This window comes from Amblyraja radiata, chromosome 16, assembly GCF_010909765.2.
Source record: "Amblyraja radiata isolate CabotCenter1 chromosome 16, sAmbRad1.1.pri, whole genome shotgun sequence".
Taxonomy (NCBI): Eukaryota; Metazoa; Chordata; class Chondrichthyes; order Rajiformes; family Rajidae; genus Amblyraja; species Amblyraja radiata.
The window spans coordinates 18857494-18873558 of NC_045971.1; the positions used below are offsets into that span (position 1 = coordinate 18857494).

General features: G+C 43.6%; 1 protein-coding gene across 1 annotated transcript in view; it reads right to left on the bottom strand.

The window, feature by feature from the left end:
* Positions 1–16065, bottom strand: part of mpp3 (membrane palmitoylated protein 3) — a 53626-nt gene that overhangs the window by 16491 nt on the left and 21070 nt on the right. The window contains exons 3-9 of the mRNA XM_033035282.1: positions 13725–13843; positions 13254–13331; positions 10789–10869; positions 9369–9506; positions 6698–6779; positions 6235–6320; positions 3106–3180 (exon numbers count right to left, since the gene is read on the bottom strand). Coding sequence (XP_032891173.1) covers positions 3106–3180; positions 6235–6320; positions 6698–6779; positions 9369–9506; positions 10789–10869; positions 13254–13331; positions 13725–13843 — 659 coding nt within the window. The remainder of the gene's footprint in view (positions 1–3105; positions 3181–6234; positions 6321–6697; positions 6780–9368; positions 9507–10788; positions 10870–13253; positions 13332–13724; positions 13844–16065) is intronic.

A 16065-nucleotide genomic window follows, 5' to 3' on the forward strand; every position in this document is an offset into this window, starting at 1 on the left:
ACCACTGATGGAGGTTCTTTGGTGATGGAAGCACGTCATAAGTCGCTCTGATGATGAAGCTGATCTTGCTTGCTTCCATTTCCCATAGTTCTTTCCAGCTGATCTTCCTCCGCTCCACACCTTCCCACTGCATCCATTGCCCCTGTTTGGCAAGAGAGACCGCCTTTGCACTTCTTGCGGCCTCCTCTTGTCGCCGCACCTCCTCGACCACCAATGTCCTCCGCTCTGATGTTGTGGCCTTTCGCCAAGTTGGTTTACTTGTCGTAAGGCCAAAGCCTCCTCTTCCCTGCTGGACTTGCCCCACGATGTCTTTGTATCTCAGGGCTGATGAAGCTTGCTGTAATGCATCAGATGGCGTCCACTTCCGGCCAGTTACTAGGGGCGGCGCAACAGCACTGATGGTCTTGTCTCTAGAGTCCCTCAGTGTCATCTGAAGTCTTACTTTAGAACACTTGTATTCCTCTGTTAGACTAGTGAGAGGTAGTTCCAGGACCCCTTTGCCATATAGGCCGATGTTAGTTAGACATCGTGGGACCCCGAGCCATTTCTTCGCGTATGAAGTTATGGTTCGCTCCATCTTCTCCACAGTTGTTATTGGGGCTTCATAAATGGTCAGTGGCCACATTGTCCGAGGAAGGAGTCCAAACTGTAGGCACCAGAGCTTCAGTTTCCCAGGCAGTAGGGTCTGATTGATGTTCTCCAGGCCATTGACAATTTCTTGCCTTAGTTGTTCCACCTGCTCTTTATCCTTGAGACTTGCATTGTACCATCTGCCCAGGCTTTTAACTGGCTGTTCAGACACTGTTGGTATAGGGTCGTCACCGATACAGAACCTTGTGTCTCTAAGCACCCCCTTGACTATGGAGATGCTTCGAGATTTACATGGTTTGATCTTCATTCGGGCCCACTTGATGTTCTCCTGCAGCTTTCCAAGTAGCCACTTGGTGCATGCTGCAGTAGTGGTTAGTGTGGTCATGTCGTCCATGTATGCCCTGATGGGTGGCAGACGGAGCCCAGCCCTGGTTCGTTCACCGCCCACCACCCATTTTGAGGCCCTGATGATGACTTCCATGGCCATTGTAAAGGCCAAGGGTGAGACTGTGCAGCCTGCCATGATGCCTACTTCCAAGCGCTGCCATGTTGTACTGAAGTCAGCTGTTGTGAAGCACAGCTGCAGGTCTTGGAAATAGCTCTTGACCAGTGTGGTGATGAGCTCTGGTACATGGAAAAAGGCAAAAGATTCCCAAAGGAGTTCATGGGGAACTGAACCAAATGCATTGGCCAGATCGAGGAAGATCACATGTAGGTCTCTCTTCTCCTTCTTAGCTGCTTGGATCTGGTGCCAGATCATGCTTGTATGCTCCAAGTAGCCCGAAAATCCTGGAATTCCTGCTTTCTGTACAGATGTATCAATGTACTTGTTTGTTACCAGATAGGTGGACAGCCTTTGTGATACAATGCTGAAAAAGATTTTTCCCTCGACGTTGAGGAGACATATTGGCCGGAATTGGCTGATGTCTGACGCATCCTTTTCTTTAGGTATTAGCACGCCGCCGGCCCTTCGCCACGCCTTAGGTATTGTTTGCTTCTTCCACACCACCCTCATGAGCTTCCATAGAAAGCGTAACACATCCGGTGCGTTCTTGTAGAGCTTGTATGGTACTCCATTTGGCCCCGGAGCTGATGCTGCTCTTGCTCGCCGGACAGTGTTCTCTACCTCTTTCCATCTTGGAGGGCTGGTGTCCAGGTTGAATTCAGGTGGTTGAATAGGCGGGATGTCATGTGGGATGACTAACTGCTCATGCCTTTTCGTGTCTTGGTGGGCCTTTTCCAGGTGTTCCTCCAATTCCCGTTTTGATGTTTTCAAAGTTCCACTTTTTTCCTTTGCGAAGAGGTCTTAGTGGTGCCTCAGATCTGCTTTGGCTTTTAGTAAGATCACAATCAATCCTATGTTCTGTTCCACTTTCCTGCTTGAACCCTATATTCAGTGTTTCACTTGGTGTTGAAGCATCTATACTCACCAAACCCAACCCCCACCCACCTTTGAATATGCCTAATGATTCAATATCCACTGGTGGACAATTCAAGGAATGCAAGTTCACGGCTAAAGATTTGGTCAAAAACACAGATCAGTTTTGGGGATTTTAAACATAGAACATTGAACAGTACTGCACAGGAACAGGACCTTCGGTCCACAAAGCTGTGCCAAATGTGATGCCTTGTTAAAGTAATCTCCTCTGCCTGCACTTGATCCACTCTTCCATTCCCTACATATCCACGTGTCTACCCAAATGTCTCTTCAATGGCAATATCAAATCTGCCTTCATTTGGTAGCACATTTCACACACCCATCACTTTCTGTGTAAAACAGACTTGCCCCGCATATCTCCTTTAAAATTTCCTCTCTCATCTTAAAGCTGTGCCCTCTGGTCTTTGACATTTCCACCTTGGGAAAAAGGTTCTGACTGTCTACGCGATATATGCCCCTCATAATTTTATATACTTCAATCAAGTCTTCCCTCTGGCTCCACGCTGCAGAGAAAACAATTCATGTTTAACCAAGGTCTCCTTGTGGTCAATATTCTCTAATTCAGGCAGTATTCTGGTGAACCGCATCTCCACCCTCTCCAAAACCTCCACATCCTTCCTATAATGGGACAACCAGAACTGTACGCAATACTCAAAATGCTGTTTAATTAAAGTCTTATAAAGCTGCACCATGACTTGTTGACTGTAATAGTCAATGTTCTGACTAATGAAGGCAAACAAACCATATACCTTCTTTACCACATTATCTATTTATGATGCCACTTTCACAGACTATGTACTTGGAGAGCAAGATCCCCCTGTACATCAATGCTGTTAGTAGTCTTGCCATTAATTGTATCTTGTCCACTTGCATTCTGAACTCCCACCAAAGCTTTCACAACCGTCTTGTAATAGGGTGACCAAAACTGCCTGCAAAATTCCAAATGCAGACGAACCAAAGTTTTATTGATCTGCAACATGACTTCCTGACTCTTTACACTCAATCATTAAACCTTCGACCCCTGCAGCATCACCTAACGGTTCATTTAAAGACAGCTAGAGTGAGGCTCTCCTTACCTTATATTCGATCAGCAGGGCATCTTCTTTAGCTGCTGGGATCAGCTTTAAGATTATTGAACCTTGCCACTGGGCCTGCAAAACATTTAAATATCTCATACCAGTGGGACATGTTCACCTTCTTTCAATCATGACTGCAGGTAGCACTCAGCATTCATCTTTTTTGCATGTCGGGATTTAAAAGCCAATTTCATTGAAAGTTCAGCATAAAGTCAGGCAATGGGAGACACAAGAGACAGCAGGTGCTGCATTCTTGACTATAAGCCAAACTGCTGGAGGAACTGTGTAGGAGGGAAATGCAAATGCTGGAGTAACTCAGTGGGACAGGCAGCATCTCTGGAGAGAAGGAATGGGTGACATTTCAGTTCGAGACCCTTCTTCAGACCCATTCCTTCTCTCCAGAGCTGCTGCCTGTCTCGCTGAGTTACTCCACCATTCTGTGTCTATCTACTGGAGGAACTGAATGGGTCAGGCAGCATCTGTGGAGGGAAATTAACAAACTGTGGCACCATCTGGTGGCCGGGCCACTGGTTAATCGAACCCTCGTTCATCATGTGATAAGAGGCACGTGACAGGGGGCGGGGATTAGAAAGGAAGTGGAGGGTGTGCCCTGCTGCAGACACACGCAGTAACTCTGGGCTCAGCAAGACTCCTCTTGTTTTTGATTATTTTTTTTGTTTAATAAAGCTTGTCCTTGAGTTCACAAAGTCTGACTCCTTTAAGACAATGTTTTGCGTCGGGGCCTTTCCATCAGCTATCTCTCTACTCCCGTTTTCAAGAAGGGTCCCAACCCAAAACATTACTATCCATTCCTTCCACAGATGCTGCCTAACCTGCTGAGTTCCTCCAGCATTTTCTTTGTGAAGAGTCAGGCAATACAGGAACAAGTACTTTGGCCATGCCTCTTGCAGAGTACCCATCTAAACTAATTCTATTTATCAGCAATTGGTTCACAACTTCCTTTGTCCGGGCAATTCATTTGCTTGTTCAGACACTTTTAAAACACTGAGAGTATTTGCCTTCAGGTTGTAACGCCCTCTGGATTAAAACAGTTTATGTCAGAACTCCTTGAATCTTTTCCTCCTCATCAAGGGTCTGAGCGAGAGGGAGAGATTGATCAGGCTAGGACTCCATTCCTTGAAGCACAGGAGGATGAGGGGTGATCTTATAGAGAGGTACAAAATGATGAGAGGAATAGATTGGGTAACTGCATAGAGTCTCATGCCCAGAGTAGGGGAATCGAGAACCAGAGTGCATAGGTTTAAGGTGGGGGGGGAAGATTGAATAGGTACTTGAGGGGTAACTTTTTTGAGGTGGTTGATGTATGGAACGAGCTGCAGGTGGAGATAGTTGAGGCACGTACAATCGCAACGTTTAATAAACATTTAGATAGGTACATGGATAGGACGGGTTTAGAGGGATATATGGGCCGAACGCAGGCAGATGGAACTAATGTAGATGGGACATGTTCATTGGTGTGGGCAGGTTGGGTTTAAGGACGTGTTTCAATGCTATATGACTCCATAACTATCGTACAACTCTGCCCACTGGTTTTAGACATCTCCATTACGAAACAAGGTTTCTCACTATCCACACTATCTATTGCCCTCATAACCTTGTGTACTTTATCAGATCCCCAGTCAACCTCCGCTGTCCCTAGGAAATCAAACCCACATCATGTCAGGTGCCCAGTTTTTGATGCTATCAGATTACATTGAGTTGCAATGCTGCAGGGCGTTTAAATGCCGGTAAAGTGTACTGTTCAGCTAACTAACACCACTACCTCCTTAAATGTGCCTGTCCATGAAGTTTATTGATTGGACTTGATATCCTTCTTTGATGGAGATTAGTGTTTAGTTTAGAGATACAGCATGGAAACAGGACCTTCAGGCCACAGAGTCCATGCCGACCATCGATCACCCGTTCACACTAGCTCCATGTTATCCCACTTGCTCATCTACTCGCAACACATTTCACAAAGGCAATTTTATAGAGGACAATTAATCTACAAGCCTGCACATCTTTGGGATGTGGGAGGAAACCGGACCCACCGGAGTTACAGGGAGAACGTGCAAACTCCACACAGACAGCACCCGAGGTCAGGATCAAACCTGGGTCTCTGCCCAGTTGTGAGGCAGAAGCTCTACCAGCTGTGCCACTGTGCTGTCCAGGATGTTGTGCTATCACTAACAATTTATTTCACCTAATTTCAATCTTTGCAATATTATACTTGATGCAATCTATTCTATTTGATGAATGCCACTGACCAGAAAATGGAGAGAGTAATTTGTATAAAACTTTCAAATCGATACATTATTCTCAGTAACCTCAAGTATTATCATCTCACGTACAGTGTAAGAATGTTCATCAATTCAATTGCTTCACTTAAGTTTTGAAGTGTTTCCATGCCAGACTTTTAGGTTAAAACAGGCTGCCAAATATTCCCATGCAGTTGCTTTACTTTGCAGTTTTGTAATCTTCAACAACCTGGGATGAAGGAATTCATACAATCAATTTTTTTTTTTTTTTTTAAATTAGATATAGACTTTGAATTGAAAACAGAGATTTTTCATAATCTGCTGGTGTGTTATATTAGCAGCACCAAGAGAAGTGAACACTTCACTGATGACTTAGCTTGTTAATTCAGATAAAGTTTGATCCAATCTGGCATCCAAACCTGAAACTATTTAGCTGGTACTCAAAGTGCTTTGTAACAATAATGCAGCCTGTGTCCCACAGTGGAATATGCCTTACTGAACACAAATGCAGGAAAAGTCAGATACAATACATCATTTTAGTTGCACAAGGAGCTGACTAATAATGAAAGATGCTTTGTGAAAGAAAGAACTACAGATGCCGATTTACCAAAGATAGACACAAAATGCTGGAGCAACTCAGCGGGTCAGGCAGCATCTCTAAAGAAAAGGGATAGGTGACATTTTGAGCCGGTACCCAAACTCGGGTCTGAAGAAGGGTTCTGACTCAAAACATCACCTATTCCTTTTATCCCGAGATGCTGCCTGACCTGCTGAGTTACTCCAGCATTTTGTGTTTATGAAAGATGATTTAACGACTTTGCAAAAAAAGTTTTTAAAAATATTTTTTTCGACACAAAAGAAAATGATCTACCAGGATCTGACTGATTTCTTCTGGTGTCTTCTGCTCAACTGGCACGTCGTTCACTTCTCTCAGTTCATCTCCAACATGTATCAAACCTGGGAAGACAAGATCAAGATAATCTGTCTTTGCAATGGATTGCTTAGTTAAAGGGGAGATAATCACAGCAACCCTCAGTCCTAGTCCCCTCCCCGTGTTAATCTAACTGGTCCCACTGAGGTGGTAACTAGAGCAATGAGGAGACTCTCAATCAGATGCAGAGAATGGTGTACTTGTAGATGTGTTAATCGCAAGAGTCAAGAGTGTTTAATTGTCATATGTACTGGCAACAGGACAATTAAATTCTTACATGCAGCAGCTTAATATTCTTGTAAATGCAATAACACGCTGATAATATATAATATTAAAAATAATTAAATAAATTAGTAACCATGCTGCCTGATTCTATGACTCTATTACAGTGAGAAGATCTTACCACTACGGTCTGCCGCTCCTCCCTGCATGATCCGAGCCACAACAACTGCACCGGTTTGCTCATTCTTCCTAATTGTTGCCCCCTGTTGATGAAAAATATTTGCCATTAAATTATGAGGATTTTTGTCTGTTTAGTGTTAGTTTAGTTTAGAGATGCAGCATGGGAACGGGCCCTTCAGCCCACCGAGTTCACGCCAATCATCGATCACCCATTCACACTAGTTCTATGTTATCCCAATTGTGTGACCTCTCCCTAGAGACTAGGTGCAATTCACATAGACCAATTGACCTAAACCCGCATGTCTTTGGGATGTGGGCGGAAACCGGAGCACCCAGAGGAAACCCACACGGTCACAGGGAGAACGTGCAAACTCCACATAGACAACACCCGTGATCAGGAATGAACCCTGGTCACTGGCTCTGTGAGGCAGCAGCTTTACCAACTGTACCATTGTGCTGGTAACACAAAATTGCTGGGGAAACTCAGCGGGTGCAGCAGCATCTATGGAGCGAAGGAAATAGGCGACGTTTCGGGCCGAAACCCATTGTGCTGCCCATTTCAACTTGTTTAATTAACACCCATATTTCTCTCAATCAACTAATCGTGCTCTGAAATAACCATGATAGATACAAAGGACTGTTAATGCCACAGTTCAAGTTGTTTGATTATTATGTTGAAATTAAATTTAAAATGTAAACTTTAGTCCATCAATATCATAAAGTGCATTATGCATCAGCATCCAGCAGAAATTTAATATACTTCAAAGGAGCAATTACATTTTCTAATGTTGGGTCAAAATTAACGTTAATATTTTAACATTTTACCGCTAAAAAAAAGTTGCCCCTGAGTTTCATGCCATTCTATGATAATGCTCGCAGCTCTGATCATTTAATATGTCTCCAGTCCAATTAAATGCAATTAAACGAGGGAGGGAGAGGGAAAGTGGGGGAGGTGAGGAGGGACAGTGGGGGGGGGGGGGGGGGGGGGGGGGGGGGGGAGGAGCAGGGGAGAGAGGAAGAGGAGGGGGTAAGGAGGGGAGAGGGGTTAGGGAGGGAGAGAGTGAGTGAGGGTAGGGGAAAGGAGAGGGACGGAGAGGTGAGGGAGGGAGTGGAGGAGGGGAGGAGGAGAGGGGAAAGAAGAGGGAGGGTGAAGAGGAGGGGGAATGCTGGGCGATGAGGGGAAATGAGCTGCGCCTGCGCAGTTGGGGGCTATGGGTGCGTGGTGGAATATTGGGTTGGGGGAATGGGGCCCAACGGGTCCCATTTGGCCTAGTATAATCTAAAATGTAAGCAATTTTGTATGGCAATGTGCACAGGTCGATGTCAGCTTAATATTTAGCCAGTTCTGCCATGAAAGAATTATGCAATAGAACTTCCTAAAGGAAAATAATTGTTTTAACAAGTTCAGATTGCTAAGTCTCATATACTGCAGACTAATGGAGAGATACACATGCATGCATTTCCTTCAAAAAAGGTTCAAAGGTATTTTATTGACACGTGTACCAATTAAGGTACCGAGGACCAAGTCTACGTCGACCACCAAACACCTATTTACATTAATTCAAAACTGATCTCATTTTATTCTCATCAACTCCTTCTCGACTCTACCACTGAACTCCACACAATGGGCAATTTACAGTGGTCAACCAACTTACCAACCCCGCACATCTTTGGGATGTGGAGGGAAATTGGAGTATTCGGAGGAAACCTATGTGGTCAGAGGGAGAACATGCAAACTCCACACAGACAGCACCGGAGGTCTGTGTAGCAGTGGCTCTACCTGCTGCACCACTATGGCTTCCAGTGAGAAGCGATGGCCTCCCTTTCTTGAGTCAATGGGTCACGCTTCCAATCCCATACTCCCTATTATATTGGCCTTTGGCTAAGATAACTAAATCAACGGTTGGCCGTGATGAAACTAATGGTAATTGAAACTGCAGGTCTTTAATCATTGTATTGAATTAAAACTATGGCACAAGTTTATTTTTAAGGAGTGTTTTCTCCAGGTAAAAGGCAGTAATGTTCTTATTTAGTCCATCATTCCATCTTACACCTTACACGTCCCATCTTACACCTGCACTTTCAGATGCATCAAACATTTATATGGTTATAAATTATTACAGTTGAATTATTAACCATACTTAATTATTCATCAACATCGTTTTAGCCAGATTTGCTCTACAAAATAGAGTAAGCTAGACAGCATGAATAAAAGCAACGGAATAAATTTGGTGGGAAGGAAGAGGTAATTCCTGTGTTTGCAGCAGCCTTCACAAATTTTATTTTGCAAGGATATATATCCAAAATTATTGTGAACAATTGTTCTGGATTATAATTGCAATTAAAAAGCATTAAACATTTACTCATGGAATAAATTTGCTCAAATGCAATGTAATCATATAGTCACAGTCATGCAGCATGAAAACTGGTCCCTCGAGCCAACTTGTCCATGCTGAGGAAAGGTGCCTTTCAGCTGGAAAGAGTACAGTGAAGATTGGCACCAATGGGTCCCTCCAGGATGAGCTCAATGGATTCTACGCCTGCTTTGAACTGAAGGTCACTGGCGATATGCCACCCTCCCCATCCATACTCTGCGATTGTATCGACATTTTTCAAATCTAATCAAAAATGAATAAGATTCCAGTTGCAAGTTAAATATAAATTCTGTATACCAATGGTTCTTTGTTCTTCACAAGACGGACAATCTTCATTGATTCCTCTTCATCCTGAACAGCCACGTCATCTGGCATGGGTGGGAGCACTGGACCGAAGGCTTTGCGTGCAATCGCGTCGTGTGCTGAGAGCACAGCCTGCGAATGGCAAACACAACTTGCTTTCATACTGGACGCCACTGCAATGGATGCAATGGATATTTTTAAGGCAGAGATAGATAGATTCTTGATTAGTATGGTTGTCAGGGATTATGGGGAGAAGGCAGGGGGACGGGGTTAAGAGGTAAAGATAGATCAACCATGATTGAATGACAGAGTAGACTTGATGGGCCGAATGGCTTAATTCTGCTCCTATCCATTATAAACTTATGGACTAAATTCTATATCTGTAACTTTGTTTGTTACTCTATATTGTGCACAGTTGGATGCTACCAAATAAACAAACATTTATTGTTTTTTATTGATTTTATCGGCAGTTCCATTTCAGATCCTTTAACTATTGATTCTTTAGTTTAGAGGTACAGCATGGAAACAGGCCCTACTGCCCACCGAGTCCAGAACCAGGGGTCACAGTTTAAGGATAAGGGGTAGGCCATTTAGGACTGAGATGAGGGAACACTTTTTCAGCCAGAGGGTTGTGAATCTGTGGAATTCTCTGCCACAGAAGGCAGTGGAGGCCAATTCACTGGATGTTTTTAAGAGAGAGGTAGATTTAGCTCTTAGGGCTAAAGGAATTAAGGGATATGGGGATAAAGAAGGAATAGGGTACTGATTTTAGATGATCAGCCATGAACATATTGAATTATTTTTCCACACATCTTTAAATTTAACCACTCTCAATTTAAAGCCGTGCTCTCCAGCCTATTAACATTTCCACCGTGGGGAAAAAGGTTTCTACTGTTTATCCTATAGACATAGACATAAACATAGAGAATAGGTGCCATTCAGCCCTTCGAGCCATAATTCATTGCGATCATGGCTGATCGTCCCCAATCAATAACCCGTGCCTGCCTTCTACCCATATCCCTTGATTCCACTAGCCCCTAGAGCATTATCTAACTCTCTCTTAAATCCACCCAGTGATTTGGCCTCCACTGCCCTCTGTGGCAGGGAATTCCACAAATTCACAACTCTCTCTCACCACAGTCTTAAATGGCCTCCCCTTTATTCTAAGACTGTGGCCCCTGGTTCTGGACTCGCCCAACATTGGGAACATTTTTCCTGCATCTAGCTTGTCCAGTCCTTTTATAATTTTATATGTTTCTATGTATTACTCGCATCATTTTATATAGTTCCAACAGGTCTCCCCTCAACCTTGGGCATTTAGAAAAAAACATTCAAGTTTATCCAACCTTTCCTGGTGTTTAACATTCCTAATTTATTCAAATGTTTATTCACTAAAACAAATTTGAATTCTTACCAGGAAGTGCGGTTTGGCTAATAAATGTGTCAGTTCCCTGATGTCACTATTGGGTGGTCCACTCTGTAGCTCCTCTGTTACCTGAAAGGAGTTTTAAAAAGTTTACAACAAATCACTGTGCAACTTCTAAATAGTCAGGTTTTTTTATGAATGTGCCAAATGCTTGATACAAAATAAATCAGGAATACAACGACCTTCTGTAAAGCCAGGCCGTGATATTAATCGGATCACAAGCTAGCTACATTTAAGGCCACATTGATGAAGGTTAGACAGTTATTCAGGGAGTGACACTCCAGGAATTCTTTGCCACAGACGGCTGTGGAGGCCAATTCAGTGGATATTTATAAGGCCAAGATCGACAGATTCTTGATTAGTATGGGTGTCAGAGGTTACGGGAAGAATGGCTGAGTAGAATTTATGGGCCGAATGGCCTAATTCTACTCCTATCACTTATACACTTATGGCACAACATTGGCAAGACAATGGTTCTGATCAGGTAAATTTAGTGGGTATTGTAAACACAGGAAAATGTCACAAATCATCAGGGAAGAAGAAATGGTTTCTAACATTTCCATTGTAATATATGTACAATTAAATGCACATATGTATGTATACATGTACACATTATGTACTATCCTATCTATGATTATCTATTGATCTATCTATGGTTATACATGTACATAACCATATACATGTACATATGTACATTTCAATATATATACAATATATGTGCATTTGTTCAGTCTGTAGGAAGTGTAACCAGCTGCAAATAGTTAAAAAAAACGATTTAGACACAACCTGTCAGTTTGTTCAGTTTCAGCATTACTGCAAGTCATGTTTCGCTCTCGCAAGCTTTCTATTCCTGAATGAATCACAAGGTTTGAAGAGAGTGCAAGAGATAAGTGTTGGCAATGGTGAGACCCAACCCCATCCATCAGCATCCATGTCCGTCACTCTTTTCACATGTTAATTTGATTTATCACTCCGGGTTAGAGACAAGATCCCTGAATAAGAGACTGAAGGTAGGCAAAATGCTGGAGAAACTCAGCGGGTGAGGCAGCATCTATGGAGCGTAGGAATAGGTGATGTTTCGGGTCGAGACCCTTCTTCAGACTACGTTGGTTTGTAATTCCACTAACCCTTCAGAATTCATGGTCTAACAGTTATCAGTTCTGGTGGAATTAAGACTTTACAGCTTTTGATTTTAGCATGAAGTCATGTATGTTTCATGATTGCATCATTACCCTGGTTTGTTAATAATCATAATTACCATATTTGTTTACGTTAAAATGAATGTGTAAAAATAATTATGAGTTTTACTTTAGAGAGTGAACTAATTTGTACAGTCTCAAGAAAAATAATCCGTATCCTAACTTTGCAACCAATGTGACCAAGGCCGTTCCTCTGCCACCATTATCTGCAGCTCAGCTGTAATGCAAACAACGTTGGCCTTACATTGTGGAGGATAGAAATGCAGATGCTCGTTTAAACCGAAGATAGACACAAAAAGCTGGAGTAACTCAACAGGGCAGGCAGCATCTCTGGAGAGAAATAATGGGTGACGTTTCGGGTCGAGACCCTTCTTTAATTAGTTCATGAGAGGCAGTGGAATAAAATTGCTGATCAATTATGCCACTTTTAATTACACTTCGTTAGAAGTGCTAATCCATAGATTAGGAAGAATTTATAGTTCTTTGTTGGCTCATCTGTCCAAATCTCTAACTAGTTGATTGAATAGCAGCTCTTTCTCAAGTGAGAGTCATTTAAAAAAAATATTTTTCCTTCAATCTTCATTGTGGGTTTAGGACCAAAACACTCAAGTTACTGAAGGTCTAAAAAATGGACATAGAGACATCGGATCAAACCCCACCATGGCAATAAAGAAATTGGATTTCCATAAAATTCCTGAGTAAATAAAGACATCTAGGGCAATAATGAGACGATTAGATCGATCATTGAGTCATGTAGCACAGAAAAAGTATCTTTGGCTTCTTGTTACCATGCAAGAACCTATGTGTACCAATCCCATTTCCCCACACTGCCTTCTCTGCCTCGTTGATTCAAGCTCTCATCCAGAAAGTTCCTAAATATTAGGAACGTTCCTGCTTCCCTCTCCCCTCAGGCAGACTACTTATAGATATCAGCCAACTTCCGAGTGGAAATATTTTTTGTCAGACAGCATTGCCCTCACTTACCTTTACCATTCGCCTCTGGTTAAAGATGATTCAGAGTTAAAGTCAGAGCTATACAACATGAAAACAATGCCCTTTGGCAGTCCTGGAATACTATCTACAGTACCTCATTGGTGGCCCTTGGACTATCTTTGATCGGACTTTACTAGCTTTACCTTGCACTAAACGTTGTTCCCTTATCATGTATCTATACACTCTAAATTGCATGGACAAGTTGGGCTGAAGGGCCTGTTTTCGTGATGTATGACTCTATGGCTCTATGGCAATACTTACATCATCAGCCAAAGCTACAGCGTTGTGTACTGCGGGCGCTGGGCTCTGTCGGATGTACTGCTGAAGCTTCTGATGGATCTGTAATGGAAATGGAGAATGTTAACCCAATGCTGGAGTAACTCAGCGGGAGAAGCAGCATCTCTGGAGGGAAGGAATGGGTGACAGAATAAAAGCGTCCAAGATCGCGAGCCACTATAATCTATGCTTAGTGTGAAATAATTCACAATATGTGGCCAGCAATATTATTCTGCAGTGATCTTTCAATCAAGCCCACATGAAGCAAATACCAATATCTTTAATGTGGTTTACACTTACTCCCAGAAATTGTATTTTATACAAATACTTCCTTAAAGCAGAGTTGACAGGGGCAGCTTTCGGTTGCTGTAAACATGGTGAATGTTTAGCACATCTGCACTGCAATACTCTACCTTTATGGTGAATGTTTCGTGCATCTGCATTGCAATACTCTACCTTTATAAGTGAGTTGAAACTATTTTCGCTGAAGACCTCTGTAAGGAAGCCCATTTCTGCTGTGAGATTTGCATCTGGTCTAAGCTGTGCAGTCAGAAGAGCCAGCACCTCATGTAACCCTGCAATAAGAACACCACGATAATTCCCTATAGCATTTTTGTTGTTAACACCAGAAAATTATACCATGGGATAGTCGTAGAAAACACCACATAAATACACCATGGGATCATCGTACACAACACTATGCACCGAGGGATTGCCAGAGAAAAGACTACAATTGTGCAACAGGGACATTTTCAATTGTAAATAACATGATGATATTTTATGTTTTTATAGTTTGAGACTGAAGTTGTTGATCCCTTTTCATTAATGAAAGTAGACCTTTTGTGAGCATTTGCCCCAAATCCTAAATGTTAGACAGATTTTCCCATCACCACTTTAGCGAAGGGCCTCATAATACACTTGGGTAGAGTGCAACCCAACAGTACATTGAATTCTCTCATTTTCTCCCATTTCTCTCCTCTATCTCTATCCCACCATCTATCTATTTCTGAGGTACACAAAATTGCTGGGGAAACTCAGCGGGTGCAGCAGCATCTATGGAGCGAAGGAGATAGGCGACGTGTCGGGCCGAAACCCTTCTTCAGGTTTACCTACAGCTGGAACTGAAGGCACTAGAAACCAACAACATTATCTCTGCAGGATTCAACTAAGTATGTTAATAATTACTGATTCAATTTGCAATCTAAACAAAACGCAATCCAAAAGATAGGGTAGACTTTAAAGCATTCTTTGAATCATTCCCTCCACAGATTCCCATTTCCGACACTTCCCTACCATTCCTTGACCTCACCATCTCCATTGCAGGGGACAGACTTCTGACCGACATACACTACAAACCAACTGACTCACATGGCTATCTGAACTACACGTCTTCCCACCCTGCCCCCTGTAAAGACTCCATCCCCTACTCCCAATTCCTCCGCCTACGCCGCATCTGTTCCCAGGATGAGACGTTCCACACCAGGGCATCGGAAATGTCCTCGCTCTTCAGGGAACGGGGATTCCCCTCCGCCACCATAGATGAGGCTCGCATCAGGGTCTCATCCATACCCCGCAACACTGCTCTCTCTCCCCATCCCCGCACTCGCAACAAGGGCAGAGTCCCCCTAGTCCTCACCTTTCACCCCACCAGCCGGCAAATACAACAAATAATCCTCCGCCATTTCCGCCACCTCCAACGTGACCCCACCACTCGCCACATCTTCCCATCTCCCCCCATGTCTGCCTTCCGCAAAGACCGCTCCCTCCGCAACTCCCTTGTCAATTCTTCCCTTCCCTCCCGTACCACCCCCTCCCCGGGCACTTTCTGTTGCAACCGCAAGAAATGCAACACCTGTCCCTTCACCTCCCCCCTCGACTCCATTCAAGGACCCAAGCAGTCGTTCCAGGTGCGACAAAGGTTCACCTGTATCTCCTCCAACCTCATCTACTGCATCCGCTGCTCTAGATGTCAGCTGATTTACATCGGTGTGACTAAGCGGAGGTTGGGCGATCGTTTCGCCGAACACCTCTGCTCAGTCCGCAATAACTTACCTGAACTCCCGGTGGCTCAGCACTTCAACTCCCTCTCCCATTCCCAATCCGACCTCTCTGTCCTGGGTCTCCTCCATTGCCAGAGTGAGCAACACCGGAAATTGGAGGAACAGCACCTCATATTCCGCCTGGGTTGCTTGCGTCCGGTTGGCATGAACATTGAATTCTCCCAATTTTGCTAGCCCTTGCTGTCTCCTCCCCTTCCTTAACCCTCGAGCTGGCTCCTCCCATCCCCCGCCCTCGGGCTCCTCCTCCTCCCTTTTTCCTTCCTTCTCCCCCCCACCCCCCATCAGTCTGAAGAAGGGTATTGGCCCGAAACGTCGCCTATTTCCTTCGCTCCATAGTTGCTGCTGCACCCGCTGAGTTTCTCCAGCATTTTTGTGTACCTCCACAGATACTGACTGACCCGCTGAGTTCCTCCAGCATTTTATGTTTTGCCTAAGTTTTCAACCCAACATTTAGATTTCAAGCAATATTACAAAAGCAGATTATTCATCATTAATTTCAATGCTATTTGACAGATCTTACTTAATATAAAGAAGTAACAGAGAATAATGGAAATACTCGGCAGGCTGAAACCCCGTTTGTCACAACTTATTTTACTGTATTTATTAATGCTGTCTTTAGGCCCACCAAGTATGCACTGACCAGCGATCACCCCGTACTCTATTTTACACACTAAGGACAATTTATAATTTACCAAAGCCAATGAACCTACAAACCTGCATGTCTTTAGAGCGTGGGA